Source organism: Colius striatus, chromosome 11 (genome assembly GCF_028858725.1).
Source record: "Colius striatus isolate bColStr4 chromosome 11, bColStr4.1.hap1, whole genome shotgun sequence".
Classification (NCBI taxonomy): domain Eukaryota; kingdom Metazoa; phylum Chordata; class Aves; order Coliiformes; family Coliidae; genus Colius; species Colius striatus.
In genome coordinates, this window is record NC_084769.1 from 27,871,074 (window position 1) to 27,887,918 (window position 16,845).

The 16,845-nt window shown below is 39.6% G+C and overlaps 1 protein-coding gene across 8 annotated transcripts in view; it reads left to right on the forward strand.

Moving 5' to 3' along the window:
• The window catches only part of ABI2 (abl interactor 2), a 75,311-nt gene that overhangs the window by 17,288 nt on the left and 41,178 nt on the right, over positions 1 to 16,845 (forward strand). For 7 of the 8 annotated variants that reach the window (XM_062005076.1, XM_062005083.1, XM_062005075.1 and 4 more), the window contains exon 2: positions 16,378 to 16,545. In XM_062005076.1, the coding sequence (XP_061861060.1) occupies positions 16,378 to 16,545 (168 nt within the window). Of the gene's footprint in view, positions 1 to 13,722; positions 13,803 to 16,377; positions 16,546 to 16,845 lie in introns of all 8 variants that reach the window. The other variant, XM_062005080.1, reaches the window with a different exon arrangement.

A 16,845-nucleotide genomic window follows, 5' to 3' on the forward strand; every position in this document is an offset into this window, starting at 1 on the left:
AAAAAGGCCTGTGAGTTGTGATTTTCAGTCTCAGACAAGGACATTATTTGTGTCTCATCGTGTAACAGGGCACAAATGTGCATTTTGGATGATAGGACTGTGGTGTGTGTGATGATGCAGTGTTGGAGGAACTGGAGACTTTGACCTTTAGGTGGTTCTACAATAGGCAAGGAATGATGTCCTGTTTGACTCTGCTACTTTAAGCATAGATCTCTAGGTTTTGGAGTTGTAGTACACTGCCAACAGTTCTTTTGCCTCCTAGAAGAGTATTGTATGTTGCAACTGTTGTGTGAAGGTTTCTTATTTTGATTTCTATTTTTTATATGAAAGAAAAGATTTTTTTGTTGTTGTTGTTCTGTCAGATTGTGGGCATGTATCTGAAGACTGTTCCTTTCATAATGTCCAAATTGGCAGCAACTGTAAAAAAATGCCAAGAGTAATTTCAAATTTAGAGTTAACTGATCACTGTGAAGGGATTTATGTAATCTAAATGTGGTTATTTCCTGGCAATGGAAGAGTCATTATGCAAATACCTGGCCCCAGTTAGCTTAAGCCTTCTCTTCTATCAGCTGTCTTTGAGATAGCATATTCTGTTGCCTGGTAGCCATGACTCTTTAAACTGTTTTTTGTTTAGACATAGTTATCAAAGGTAGATAATTTAAAGTATAGTAACTTCTAGAATGATAACATTTTGGAGTGCATTCGTGAGGCAGTAGAGACAGTGAATGGCAATTGAAAGACTTGTGTTCGTTGGCTTGACAATGTGGGAAGAATTCTGAGGATAAGAGGGTTGTATTTGTTGTGGACAGATAGCAAAGGCTTTCCAGCAACTTGTGTTCCTTGGGCTACCTTACTCCTTTTTACAGTGCCTAGTGAAATGAGACTTCAACATAGCTCAGTGGCAGCCTTATGTAGCTGTGGTAGTTGATGTGGTGTCATTTCCATGTTTCCCTGCCTCTTTCGGAGCAGTTGGTGGAGTAGGGTGTATATCTTCCCCTTACATGCTGTAACTTCACTCTAGCAATTACAAGCTGTCCTGCCATCTGACTGATTACATTAGTACATTAGGCTGTAAACTGTGATGGTGGGTGACAGGGCTGCACGTCCTACTTAGATTTTCTTGCTATAAGATTGTAATGTCTGGCAGTGGACACTTGGAAGCAGAATCTGCTTCTGCTGCCACATATAACTGTGATTTTAAATTAAAGCCATTAATTGGCCTCAGTTGTTGCTATGTCATGAATTGAACTGAGAATTTACAGTGGAAGGAAGAAACTGGCAAAGTTAGGGAATAGCTCAGACTTTACATAAACCACTGTGTCTGGATAATGTTTTAGGAAGCTGAAATAGACACCCTTTCTTAGAAATGGTGTATATTGTCAGAAGTCTTTAGAGGGAGATAAAATCTGTTCATCTGATAGTACTAAGGAGAAAACAGTTGGTACTTAATAACATTTTTGTACAGCAGGATGTGATTACTCTATGATTGTAGTTTGTCCTAACTTCTGAAGGCCACTTAGCATCAGAAAAGTGACTTTTCCAAATGCTACAATGATTTGTTTTGTTTTATCAAGTAGCTTTAAAACAAAATTTGAGTTGAATTAAATTAAGCAATGATTTTTACTTGTAAACTCAGTGAAAACTCCTGATACTAAAGTATCCTTGGTGAATGAAGAGTGGTAGAACAGCAGATACATGAGAGAGTAGAGTTAAGCCTGAGGATCTTTGCTGTTTCTGAGGTATTTCTTTCAGTGTTGTTTGTATTGGTTTAGTCTTTTATGGCTATAAATACGTTGATTTTGTACTGGTATTAAAGCCAAAGTTGGCCTTGTATTTGGAACTCTAATAATAATGTTGTTGTGTGAACTACAAAATGATCCACTTCTCTCAGCTGTGTTACTGCAGAAGCGCTAGCAGAGTAAGGTGAAGCCTGCATTGATTAAAGGAATGAGAAGTGAGTCTTAAAGGCACATAGGGAATAGGTTTCTCTCACTACTTCTTGTCTCTCAAGCATGAGCTATGTTTGATGCAGTACAGCAGTGATGAATAACTATTAATATAACTATATTAACTACATTTTAGATGTAAACACATTTGGATGCTGTCATGCTGTTCAGTTTTTTTGTGATCTCTCATTTTATAGAATCACAGAATCTCAAGGGCTGGAGGGGAACTCAAAAGATCATATAGTCGAGCCCCCCTCAAAGTGTATTATTTATGTTCTGAACAAACTTTATTATAACCTTGTCTTGTAGGTTTATATGAGTGCAGCATGTCCTGATTTTTTTGCATAAACAGGACTTTTCTGTAATGTCAAAGAATATAAACTTGCCGGTTTTGGTGAGAGCAGGATATTTGCATGTGAAAACTGGTCTTCTGTGCTTGTGAATGTATGGAAATGAATACTAAGTTTGATCTTGGTGACAGTTAAGGGAAACAGATGACAGATTTGTAGCAATGATGCTACTAGCATGAAAATGGTGATGTAACTGATTAGATATCAGGGAAGCTGTGCATGTCCACAGCTGCTATTTTTTAATCTTTTTCTTTGAGATGCAGCAGACTGATGTTGTCACAGATTTCAAACCACTGAGTTACTTTTGCCCTTACTGTCAGCCTTGAATGCAGTATATCTTTTAAAAAGTCGCTTTTCCATTTATGAGGTTAGGCTTTATGTGTGTTTCTTTGAGAAGCAGCTTTCCTAGCTGTTAATCAAACCTACATTTTGAGACTCAGCACGGAAATAAAAATATCAAATGAATCAACTGCAAGGAAAACAAAAGACTTAAACCTAATGTATATGACCTAGTACTGTCTGCAGCAGGATATTGATACTGATTTTCAATTGGCTTAAAAATTAAGAAGTAACATTTATGATCAAGAAATTCTAATGCCATTTAGTGCATCACTACAGACCTTTAGTAATCTGAAAAATAGAACAACGTGACGTCAAAGACTTTACAAAAGTATGAATACTTGAGAGTATTCTCACCTAGTGTGCTTGTTATTGGTATGCAGATACATTAAGCTTTAATTATAAAATGGAAATAACCTTATTTATAGTCCCATTGGTGGAATATGATGAATGCAATTAACCCTGCATTTGGAAAAGGGTTGTGATATTATATATCACATATGTTTCTAAATCTTAGAATATTGTTTGAATTATAGAATCTAATGATAGTTTTGATGCATTTTTAGTTCTAAAACTGGCATCTTCTGTCATGATTGTTTGGCCTAAATGCCTGTATTCCTTCTATAGCTTTGTTGATTGCTGTGCTTAGATTACAGTATGATCTCAGCACAAAAGGTGATGTGTTGAATTAGATTTAGAATATGCAGAATTCACAGAATTCACACGGTGAAAATAGTCATAATCTCATTTCTTTTGAGTTGTGTTCAGAAGAATTTACTTCAGTAACTTCACTTTTAAAATACCAAATTTTAAAAACACTTTCTGTTAATAGCAATTTAAATGTTTTCATTTAGGCATTGAGTAGAGACTGTGTATGCAATTGTGAAGAAATATACTTCCCAGTTTGACAGATATTTGTAAGGTGGAATGGCTTAGGTGCCTGATTGTAACCTCCGTCTCTGCCTAGATAGTCCACCCACAACTCAGGTTTCATTGTAGTCCTGAGTATTGCATTGTGTATTGTCGCTCCTGAGAGTAGTCTACTAATAAAAAAAGGAGTCATGTCACCAGGAGGGTAGCATGCTTCATTCTTCACAAATAGGACAAAGAGTTGTTGAGCAGATAAGTTAGTTATGTGCCCAGTTAAGATCATGTTAAAATTATTGTGAAGTAAAAATCTCCAGTAAAAAGTCTAGGGCTACGATGTCTATTAAATTGGATGAAAAATTATCAGTCCCATGAATCTTGTTACTTCCCCTGTTGTGTGGTCTCAGCTGATATTTACTGCTTGTGCATTATTTTGAATACAAAATAATAGAAAGTTGTCAGAGAATTTATCAGTGGGTTTGTGGGTTTTCTGTGAAGAAGTGTTTCATTCATATCTGGAATGTTGCTTACTTGACATTTCTTAACATTTAATTAATTCATAATATTTATGGTGTAGAGTACATGTAAATATGCGTACATTTGAGCAGGGGCACGGGGTGATCAAGCTAGTGCTCCCTTTTCTTAAAATAATCATAACAGCAATAATTATGTGAATAAGCAATTATACTGGAAAAATGTTTACATGTAGAGATGACTAGTTTAGAGCTTACAATATTACAATTGACAGAGAACAAAAGAATCCACCCTTAACCCTCCAAGTACCTGGAGCTCATGTAGAACATTGAAGAATACATAGACTGGGTTTCCCTCTGTGGTCAATGTACTAACAAATACAAGGACCTTTCAGCAGATCCAAAAGGGAAATTTCCAGGTGGGTTTTGAAAGCCTCCAGAGAAGGAAAACTCCACAACCTCCCTAGGCAACCTGTGCCAGGACTTCCTCACCCTCACAGTACAGAAATTCTTCCTTAAGATTAAATGGAACTTTTTTGTATTCCAGCTTTGTCCATTACCCTAGTCCTGTCACTGAATACTACAGAAGAAAAGGCTGCCCCATCCCCTTGACATGCATCTTTTAAATACTTATAAGTATTAATGAGGCCCCCCTCAGTCTCCTCCAGGCTGAGCAGCCCCAGTTCCCACAGCCTTTGCTCATAAGAAAGATACTCCAGTCCCTTGATCATCAATGACCACACAGCCTTCTGGGGAATCATCAATTTGATGTCATGAGCCAGCTTGCTGAGGGTACACTCTGGCCCCTCATTGAGGTCATTGATGAGGATGTCAAACAAGACTGGCCCCAGAACCAATCACTGTGGAACTCCACTGGCCACAGGCCTCCAACTTAACTCTGTTGGTCACCACCCTCTGGGTTCTGTCATTCAGCCAATTCTCAATCTACCTTACCACCCACTCATCCAATCCACACTATTTGAGCTTTCTGATGAGGATATTATGGGAGACTGTGTCAAAAGCCTTGCTGAAGTCAAGGTAGATGACATCTGCTGCTCTCCCCTCATCTAGCCAGCCAGTTGTACTCTCATAGAAGGCAATCAGGTTGGTCAAACAGGATTTCCCCTTGGTGAAGCCATGTTGAGTCCCTCAGGTAACCATCTTTTCCTTTGTCATGATTTAGTGAGGAGTTGCTTTTGTTTAGTAACAGGGGGAAGGGGTTGCAGTGGAGACCCTGTAAAGAATTCTTGAACTCTCCCCTGGCTCTTGGGTTCAGATGTCAATCTGGCATCTCTGTGATCAGTACTTAAGGACGTGAATTTGAAATGCTGGTAGGAGGTGTAAGAGTGGCACAAGATGGAGGCGACCACGCAGATCCCACAGTCAGAGAAGGAGGAAGGAAGGAGGAGCACCAGACCAGAGACCCCTCTGCAAACTGTGGTGAAAATGCAGCTTGTAGTCCTGCAACCCATGCAGGGCCATGACAGGACTGAGAGCCACCAGCAGCTCCAGGTGAGTGTGCCCAGACAGGCAGGAGACTGTGTGAGGAGGCAGCCATAGCGCAGGCTGTACTGGAGAGCCTGCGGGCCGCAGAGCAGATCCACATGAAAGGCAGAAAGGAGCTGCAGCCTTTGGGATGAACGCACGTTGGAGCAGCCTGTGCAGGGCTGCCGTGTGTGTGAGGTACCCCATGAAGGTGCAGAGAGGACTGGTGCAGAGCCTACCTGCCCTGAGGAGAGACAAACAGCAGAAGCCATCAGGAACAGACTTACTGAAACCCCCATTCCCCGCTCCCCTGAGCTGTTCAGCGGGGGGAAGAGATAAAGACAGCGGGATCAGGGCTCTGAGCCCCAGAAGAGGGGAGGGGTGAGGAGAAGGTGGTCTTAAAGGGCTGGTTGCACTCTTCATTGTTGTACCATTCTGTGTTGTGTTGTATTGGTTGTGTTTTGGGGTTTTATGGTTATGCTTTAGTTGATGTTGGATTAAATTATTTTCTGTTTCCTTCCCCAAGTCGAGTAGCCTGGTCTGTTTTGTCCTGGACCTAATGCAGCAATTAAACTCTTCCTGCCCTTTGGCAGTTCTCAGGTCTTTGGTACTTGAGACTAATTGAAGTCTTTTGTTCCTTGATGAGCCTAAACCGTGACATCCTTCATGTGTTTTGCGATGGCATCCAGGATGAGCTGCTCCATCACCTTGCCAAGGATGAACGTGAGGTTGACTGGCCAATAGTTTCCTGGGTTGTCCTTCTTGCCCTTTTTGAAGACTGGAGTGACATTGGCCTTACTCCAGTCCTCAGGCAACTTGCCTATCCTCCTTGATCATTTGAAAATGATGGAGTAGTTTAGCCGTAACATTAGCCAATTTCCTCAGCACTCATGGCTGCATCCCATCAAGCCTCTTAGATTTGTGGGTGTCCAGCTTGTGCAACAGGTCTCTAATTTCATCCTTGTCCACCAAGGGAAAGTCTTCCATTCTCCAGACTATTCTATTATCCTCCAGGTACTGGGCTTCCCAAAGGCCAGCCTTGCCAGTGAAGACTGAGACAAAGAAGGCATTCACTAGTTCCTCCTTCTCTGCTTCCTCTGTCACCAGGACACCCTCTTTGTTCACATTCTCCCTAATCTTCCTTTTGCTGCTGATGTGTTTGAAGAAGCCTTTCTTGTTTTCCTTTACTTCCTTTGCCAGATTTAGTTCTAAAAGGGCTTTGGCCTTCCTGGTTTTGTCCCTGTATACCCTGTCAATGTTCCTATACTCTTCCTAAGCAACCAGGCCTTTTTTTCCAACTTTCATAGATTTATTTATTCTTTTTGAGTAATTCCAGTTGTTGGGTTTTTTTACATGTAGGCCTCTTGCTTCCTTTTCCTGATTTTCTACTTGTGGGGACACACCAATCTTGGGCTTGGATGCAGTGGTGCTTAAAGATTGACCAGCTTTCTTCGGCACTCCTACCATCTAGAATTCTGTCCCATGGGATTCTTCCAAGGGGACTTTGAAGAGGCCAAAGTCAGCTCACCTGAAGTCCAGAGTCACAACCCAGCTTGGTATCCTGCTTCTTCCATAGAGGATGTTGAACTCCACCATCTCATGGTCACTGCAGCCAAGGCAGCCTCCAACCTTCACATCTCCAACCAGACTTTCTTTATTTGTTAGCACAAGGTCCAGCAGCACACCTCTCCTCCTCAGCTCCTCGAGCACTTGAGACGGAAAATTGTCATCAGCATTATGTAGGAACCTCCTGGACTGTGGGTGGTCTGTGGCTGAGTGGCTTTGCCAGCAAATATCAGGGTGGTTGAAGTCCCCCATGAGGACCAGGGATTGTGATTGTGAGGCAACACTCAGCTGTTTGTAGAGGGCCTCATCCACTTCCTGATCAGGTGGCCCATAGTAAATTCCCACAATAGTATCATCCACACTACCCTGCCCCTTAATTCTCACCCATAAGTGTTCAGCCTGCCCCTCATCCCTACCCAGGCAGAGCTCAATGCACTTTAATTGGTCTTTCACATTTCTCACCTCCTTTGTCTGTCTTTCCTAATAGCACATACCTATTCATAGCTGTGCTCCAGCCATGTGAGCTGTCCCACCATGTCTCTGTAATTGCAATGAGATCGTGGACCTCCCTCTTCTCCCACATCTACAGTTCCTTCTGCTTATTGCCCAGGCTGCATGCATTGCTGTACAGGCAACTCAGGGGCTTACTAGAGCAGACAGGTTTCCCTGGACTCCTCCAAGGAGTCATCCCTCAGTCTTCTCCAAGCTGAAGAGCCCCAGCTCCCTCAGCCTTTCATCGTAAGGGAGACGTTTCATTCCCTTCATCATCTTTGTAGCCCTGTGCTGAACTCTCTCCAGCAGCACCCTGTCCTTCTTGAACTTATTCCTGCTCTGACCCATTTCCCTGTTGGATGGGGTGGCACATACTTTGCCATTTTGCACTCCGCCACCCGAGTCCTTCAGTATAAAGCCATCTTGATCAAGTTGACATAAATCAAGTTCTATGACGTTTGTTTTTTCGGGAGCTCTGGGAGATCTCATTTTCTTCTGACATGTCAGTGGTTGCTTCTGCTTTTCCATGCATGTTTCACTTGCATGTTTTAGACCAACTACTTACAAATTGTATGATATGTATTTTTCGTACTGGAAATGCGCAGTTCTGGTAGTGAAGGAGGAGTAAGGGATATTCTTTAGCAAGTAAGTATTTAATGAGGTAGTTGTTAATACAGAAAGCTATTGTATTTTTCACTGGCAATTATGGAAGATTTTGGCACAGTTTTGGCATAATTATTGGATTAATGATGTTCAGTTTTCTTAATTTTTGGAGGTTACAAAAGGACCTCAGAAAGCACTTGGATGGGCTAAGCAAGTACCATCTGTACAGTTGAATAAATGTGTGTAAAATATTTAATGATGTATGAGACTTTCTGTAACTTCAAAGAATTTAGCAGCAATTAAAATGGAAAGGATGATACAAGAACTCAGTCTCCTGTTTTTTGCAGGGAAACTGAAGTGTACTTAGTCAGTGTCGTAGTTGGGCACATTTTGTACTGAATAATGCAAGCTTGTTGAACTCTGTCATGCAGCTTTTGTTCTTGAGGCCAAAGCAGCCTCAACAGCAACCTGAGGAGTTTTGTTTGCTGATCTTCAAGACAAATGCTTGCTTGAGTTTGTATTACTGGTAATCAAAAGAAGCAACTGTAACATTGATTAAAAGAAAATCGTTCTCAGTCTCATTCTTAAAATTTCACTGTTACCTTTTTGTCACATTTATTAAATATGACTTTTGTTTCACTACACAGTGCTATTTTGAACAATAGCAAGAGATGCTGTATGTCTTGGAGAAGTGATTATTGGATTCTGGACAGAACTTTCAGTGTAGTTAGTCCCATGTCAAACTGTTTAACCTCAGCTTCCACTTTTACACCTAAATATTACAGCATAAATGCATAGTATGCCTAAGAGTTGATCTGAGTATGAGTTAAGGTTCTCATTGAAGGCTCTTTATTCTAAAATATTTTTGGGTTTAGGCTAGTTGTGAATGATAGTTGGCTCAGGAATGAAAAGCACTCTTTTTTTCCCCCCATCAATTCAACATTAAATACTAATCTTGGAAAAATGGTATGGGTTTTTCAGATATTAAAGACAGCAACTTGTGTTAATCTTCTATAATAAAACCCACAATTTCCTTATCAACTCCTAGGTCCAGACTTTTCGACTCATCTGATAGAAATTTTTTATGTAAGTTTTGTTAGCCAGCTGGAAACTTTTGACTTCCAAGCTGATGATGACTAATGGTCAAATATCAAATTATTTATTTACTTGTAGAGCAGGAAAGAAACCTGGCTATGATAACCAGCTAAACTGACAGCAGCTTTTAGCACTTCCTATCATGCACCACTTTCAGACCTCTCTTAATTACTTGTTTTCCAGTTCATAAGAGCTGTATTCTTATTTTTTCATATTCCGATCTCTGAAGTCTTTCCTTTTCTGGATTGGCAGTATTTGGTAACAATTATGGCGTTTGTTAGCGTTTCTTCATTTCTCAAGTAGGGTTGATACTGTCTAACTGTTATTGCAGTGCTCATACTGCCTCCATCATTTGTTTCCTTGTAGAATTTTTTTCTCATAACTTTTGGATAATAGCTGTCTTTTGTACAGAATTGTTTACGTTCTTAACAGTGACATGAGGTTATATCGCTCTGTTCTGACTGATCTCACTTTAAAGTGGGAGAATGCGGTTTTTTTTTTGGTTCTCTTCTAGCCCTGCTTTCTGTGCTCCATATGCATGTAAGATTTCCTTTCCATTTAGCCAAATTATTTTGGCATTTTTCATACCTTACTGCATGTTTTATTCTCTCATCTGTCTCATACTGTCCAGTCAGTATTTTTAATTTTTTTGTAATTTGTTTTTACATTGTTTGTATAAATACAAAAGATTTTATTTCCCTACACAGAAAAAAACCACCCCAACATTGAGGGGTGTAATTCCTAAAGTAAAACAATACCTTAGCAGTCCAGGCAGGTTGTTATTCAAATCTGTCAGTGTAATCGTGCTATGTGAATGGAACTTTCAAACTGGCTATAAAAAGTGATGACTATGCTCTGCATCCTTACAGGAAAAGTAGTCATCTTTGCATTTAGTGCAGATTAAATTCCACATTTCTAAGGCTAGCAATTGGTTTATACAATCTAACTTAAAAATGAGAAATATTTTTAGCTGAACATTTGTATTGTCGTTTCCGAGCTGTGTTAGACCGAACTGGTTTCCATCTTTGTTCTGACTGACATGGAGAAGTGGAAACTGTTGTTAATTCTCCAGTTTTTGAAAGCAAATGCATGCTGTTGCATGGTGTATGTAGTACATGCCTTTCCTGACTGAATGTGAAGTCTATGCATTTGTAGCTGACTTTAATGACTTTGATCTTCCTTTGTTACTTAAAAGTGCCAGCTTTGTATAAAGTAGTCACCACAGCCCTTGTAGGTCTCAGACTGATCTATTCTGTGAAATATTTCCATATATATTTCCAATATTTTCTATGGAAATGTAGTGGTTTTCGGGAGGAGAAAAAACAACTATTTTAGTAGTGGATGCTTCCTACAAATAGAAGACATTCCCCATAGGAGCTGGGCAGAGCAACAGCTGCTGCTGTGTCTGGATGTGTGGAGTACTACTTCCAGCTGCAGCTGTACTGGGAGCTGAAAGCTCCCAGTAGCAGCTGACACTATCTTCACCCTGTATGTAGCTGCTAGGAGCATCAGATGAGCTCTCTGTGGTGAGTTAAAATGATGCTTTTACTGCTGAGGACAGGAGAAATGGATGATTCTTTATGACTCAGCAGGGACCACCTGATGTGTACATTATGTGGAGAAAAATGTTAAACGGATGCTGCTGCATGTAAATTGGATAATGTGGGCACAGAAGACATCAATGATCCAAAAATTTTATCTTTTTGATCCTGTGAAGATGACCAACTGTGATACTCAATTATTTTAACATTGTTTGAAAAGTCAAAGCTGGAAGCTGGAGGGGTAGGAATGCAGCAGCATTCTTAACCCAGTTAATGGCAAAATGGAAAGGGAAACAAATGAGGCACTGTGCAGAGGTTTTGTGGAAAAGTAGGTAGTGGAGAGCTGACAAAACTGCAATGATGTCTACCTTCCAGCATTTGTTCCTTTTCCTTAGCAAGTGGAGCAATTCTGGATAGTTCTTCCCTCTTTGTTCTTGATTGTGTGCTTCCTCTTGGTTATGCAGTGGTTTGAATGAGGGAGAATGCATAATTTGGTTTATGGATCAGATAATTTTCATTTGGGATTCATCTCCTGATCTAATTCACTAGAGCAAGAGGAGCATACAGTGTGTGTTGTGGACCTTTTGACACTTTCTCCCATAACATCCTCATCAGAAATCAGTGTGGATTGGATGAATGGACATTGAGGTGGATCAAGAGCTGGCTGAATGACAGAGCCCCGAGGGTGGTGATCAACACCACAGAATGGAGTTGGAGGCCTGTGGCCAGTGGAGTTCCTCAGGGATCAGTTCTGGGGCCAGTCTTGTTCAATATCTTCGTCAATGACCTGGGTGAGGGGACAGTGTACCCTCAGCAAGTTCACTGGTGACACCAAACTGGGAGAACTAACTGATTCCCCAGAAGGCTGTGCTGCCATTCAGCAGTATCTTGACCGACTTGAGAGCTGGGCAGAGAAGAACCTCATGAGGTTCAACAAGGACAAGTGCAGAGTCCTGCATCTGGGAAGGAACAGCCCCATGCACCAGTACAGGCTGGGGATTGACCTGCTGGAGAGCAGCTCTGCAGAGAGAGACCTGGGAGTCCTGGTTGACAATAAACTAACCATGAGCCAGCAATGTGCCCTCGTGGCCAAGAAGGCCAATGGCATCCTGGGATGCATCAAGAAGAGTGTGGCCAGCAGGTTGAGGGAGGTTCTGCCTCCCCCTTTACTGTGCCCTGGTGAGGCCTTATCTGGAGTCTTGTGTCCAGTTTTGGGCTCCCCAGCTCAAGAGCAACAGGAATCTTCTGGAGAGAGTCCAGCACAGTGCCACAAAGATGATCAAGGGACTGGAGCATCTTTCTTAGGAGCAAAGACTGTGGTAACTGGGGCTGTTCAGACTGGAGAAGAGAAGGCCTCATTAATATTTACAGGTATTTAAAAGATGCATGTCAAGGGGGGGGAATGGGGCAGCCTTTTTTCTGTAGCGTTTGTGATAGGACTGGGTTAATGGACAAAAGCTGGAACACAACAAGTCCCATTTAAATATTAAACAAAACTATTTCACTGTTCAGGTGAGGGAGCCCTGGCACAGGCTGCCCAGGGAGTTGTGGAATCTCCTTCTCTGGAGGTCTTAAAAGCCTGCCTCAACATGTTCCTGTTTGACCTGATCTAGGTGGACCTGCTTCTGCAGGGGAGTTGGACTAGATCTCTAAAGGTCCCCTTCAACCCCTACCATTCTGTTATTCTGTGACCTTTACTTCCATAGGTACTGATGATGATACTACAACCATTCTCTATAATACCATGATTAGCGGTTTAAACCCTAATTCAATAAGCTTGATTTGCAATTCCTTTGTGGCACCTACTTAGTTTTGCTAGGGTGTTTTCAGATTTGTAGGGAAGATAATGGAATTGTAGATTTTAAAGTAACCATTTGTTTCTTAAGGTATTTCTAAACTAGATTAGGTACTTAATCCACCATGTGGTCCTACAAATATAGTGCTATGACAATGAAGTAGATTTATTAGGACTAGGAATGAGAGGCTGCTTATGTTGGCGGTATTGTAAAAGACTTATTTGTCATACAATGGCTTTGATTTCTTTAATATCCATTTTTAAAAGTATAGCTCAAGCTGTAAATTGGAAGCACTGTTTCCCAAGGAGTGTGGGGGGTGTGTACAGATGTTATGATGCCCATATTTTTATAGGCATTCAGAATTTTGTGTGCATGAGTGCTAGATTAAAGATACTAAGAAGCTTTAAAATTGAGAGATACTTAATGGTCTGTTTCATGGCATTTGATTTGCATCAGGACACTGAAAACATACTTGCTACCAGTTCTTTGTCATGCTGACTGCTGTGTTTCTGAGAGCTGAAGGGCTTCAAGGACTCTGGCTAATATCCTTAAATTCTCATTATAATGACTTGTCAGTTTGTTACCATGAACATAGCACAATGTTTCTCTTATTTCTATATACAATATTGAAAATAGTCTTCTGTAGAGTAATGAAACTGCTGCAGAGATGCTGTCAATTTCATTAGGGCCAGATTAGCATTTTTATCTTTCACTAGAGAGTTTTCTTAGGTGTGGATAATGAAAAAATAACTCTTCGTGTACCTTACAGTCAGATATGAAGCATATTGGCTGGTATTTTGGTGTTCTGAAGATCAGAGTGTCACATCTTCATCTGATGAGGGTTATGTTTGAATTTGGTTTACTGATAACTTGAAATTGTTATTGTATTTGCAGAAACCTCTTTAGTTACATAGTTACATACTCAGGCAGTTATTAGTGTACCATTTAGTTGTCTAAATCCATTGCCAGGTTTGAGCATGGCAGCAGTTGTAAGCAATGTAATTTGATGTCCATTGGGAATATACATGCTGAGTTTGTCACATAGGAGCATATGATAAGATACCATGTCTGGAAATCTGCTTTCTAAATGAAAAGTTAGATTTCATGCTAAACAGAACTTACCACTTCAAGTTAAGTTTTAAATGATATGTATTATTATATCTCCTCAGAAGAACTTAAGATCTGCTCTAAGTGTTCCAGACTGCTTTTCCTAGTTGTTGTGTGAGACCTCTTGAAATTCTTTTTTAAGGTAAACACGATTGTTTTAAAGTGCTGCCATGAATTAATTGATTTATTGTTGTTGTGAAAGAACTTGACAAAAGTAGGTTCAAATAGGCATTTTAATTTGAAAATTCAACACATTCTGCATCTTTTGTTCAATGCCAAGCATGAGTGCAGTTTACTTCAGAGAATTCTATGCTCTATGTGAAGCCTTGAAGAATCAAGTCATAGTTAGTCATGTTATCAGCCACGTACACAAACTAGACCTCTCAATCAAGGGGTTTGTGCTAATAACAGTTCCAAATATGTTTATAGGATCGTTGGTTTATGATTTTTTTAATGCACTTGGATATTGAGAAGCCATTTTCATGTTGGTTTAAACTGGTGACTTGAATTTAGCTGTTGGATTGCATCAATGGAATGACTACTCCAAACATGAATTCCTATTTGTGCATCTTTATACAGTAAAACCATAGCAGAGGCTTATAATTGCTGAAGTGATAGATTGTTTTCCTTTTTTTCTCAAACATTTTGGCTATTAATAAAAAAAATACTGTGTTTGCTGGCTACTTAGTTATTCTGGATGTACGGTATGCTAATGTAAGTCATCAGTTTCTGCTGCTATAAATAGACTTTGTCAGCAGCTGCAGAGCAAAACTGACAAGCTTCTGGTCATTTTTATTATTGCCATTCAGAAATTGTTTCAATAGCTGTGAAAGTGCCTGGTGATATATACCTTTGCTGGAGTGATATTTGCAGACTGAGTGCATTTATACACCAGCAGTGTGAGAGGCAAAGAGCTCTGTGTTCCTTCATTTGGGAGTCCTTAAATTGAGTGTGGAGCTCTTTCTATAGAGGACATGCTATCCAACTCGCTAAAAGTCATGACATCTTAAATGGGGTGTGAGGATAACATTTATCTAACTTTATAGTTGGATAATAAGGCAGCCTTTAGAAGTGCGCTCTGTTGAGGAACATCATCATACTGTGCCCTGAGAACCTGTATCCAAACATTTTCAGTTCCTTTTGCCGGGTCTGGTTTTGTCAGTTGCATCAGAAAGAAACAGCCAGGCAAGAATGCTTGCCTTCTACAGCATTCCTCCCCTCCTGCATTGTTGTAGGAGATCTTGTGTGGCTGAAAACAACTGCTATCCTGCTTTCTAGAAGTAGGTTAGGAAGTGGTACCAGTGTGGCTTGCAAGAATGCTAATGGCCCAATCAACTTACTATTGTTGTTGGTAGACACAGGAGAGGTTGCCAAGAAAGAACAAGTATTTAATTTCTTTCATATGAGTGTTTTATTGAAATCTCATGTCTATGTTTACACGTGTGGGATTTTTTTTTTCTTGAAGGCTAGCAGTCTTCTTGTAAGAGTCTTACTACACAGTCTCAAGAAATACTTTGGACTGCAAGAATTATTTTCCTGGAATAGAGATATGCTTCCTTTCAGTGTTTCCCAATAAAATGAATGGTAGATTCACCTTGTGCCAACAGATGTGGAACGACTTTATATTCTTCCTCTAATAAAGGCACATTTCTTGAATCTCGATAGGCAACCTCTGTGAATAATACATAAAGGAAAGGAAATGAAATATAGTATTGTAATGGCAAGTAGGAGCAGAGAACATTTGTCAATTGTGACTTTAGAAACAGCACCATCAGCCTATTAGGTGGCTAAAGATCACCTCAAAGTGAAATTAAGTGTATACCAAAGCCTTGGGAACTGGAAAGTTTTTTTTAGCATCTTGACTGTATGTTTTTCCAGTGCTTCAATCTTTATTCTTTTTACTGAATTAGAACTTAGTCTTACTCAGTGTTATTCAAGGAGAAGCACAAGAACCCTGACAACTAGACTCTTAGCTTATGATTCTAATGTCATTTGAAATGTATGTATGTGTGTTTCTAAATGTGTAATGGATAACTTCTGGCTTACAGCCTAAATATTTTTAGGTGTTCTCCTATTAGAAAAGTAGATCATACTAATTCTTCATAGAAGAAAATACAATGTGAGAAAGCACAAAACCTTTAAAAAGAGAACACATATTTGGTCTTTTAAAAAATGTTTCCTCTCACATTGTATTCAGCTACCATTTTAAGGGAATAATTAGAATTCATTCACTGTGAATGACCATTTATGGGAATAATGAGGTCTAAATAATTGGGAGAGATGAGGAGTATGGTATTTGACAGATTCTTTCAGACTGTTGTGAGATCTAATAGAATTACAAAATTTAGTAGAACTAAATAGTTCTAAATAGTACAAAGTTCAGAAGAACTAAAGAATAAGAATATCAGAGTACTTTTCAAGTTTATTGCTAAAATACAGTATATGTAGTTGTACTTCTAATATGTCAAGAATATATTTCAAGTGTTACAAGTAAAGACGAATGTTTTGTATGCTGACCTAATTCCATTGACGAATTATACAAACTCTTCAAATAAACAATATCTTTTTGTGGAATGGACAGAAAGGAGAAAAATAGTACCTTCGATGTAGAATTAGTTTGACTTACATAATTCTTTGTCCTTTAAAGACAGGAGTTCATTCCAAGAATCCTTGTGTAAGAGACTTTACTGAACTAAACTTTCTGTTTCTGCTTGTAGTCAGCAGATAAGCAGCGAGCCCTGGAAGAAACCAAAGCCTACACAACCCAGTCATTAGCAAGCGTAGCCTATCTGATCAACACTTTGGCCAACAATGTTCTCCAAATGCTCGATATCCAGGCATCACAGCTTCGGCGCATGGAATCTTCAATCAATCATATTTCACAAGTGAGACATTTTTACTGATTTTTTTTTCTGTTTGTTCTATAGAAATTACTTAGAAAGTAAACTCTCACCTGACATGTTGTGAATGAAAAAAAAAATTTGTTTTTAAAAATAGAAAGGTGCACTTCTCATGTTAATTCTGGGAATGAATCTCATTATGTGAGTGTATATGTGTTGGTGTGAATAGTTTACATGAGACAACAGATTAAATATATTCTTGGCCAAGTTATTGTTTGGAGAGGGGGCAATTCTGCTTAAGTGAAGAGCACAGAAAAATCACAAATACAAAAATCAGATTATTAC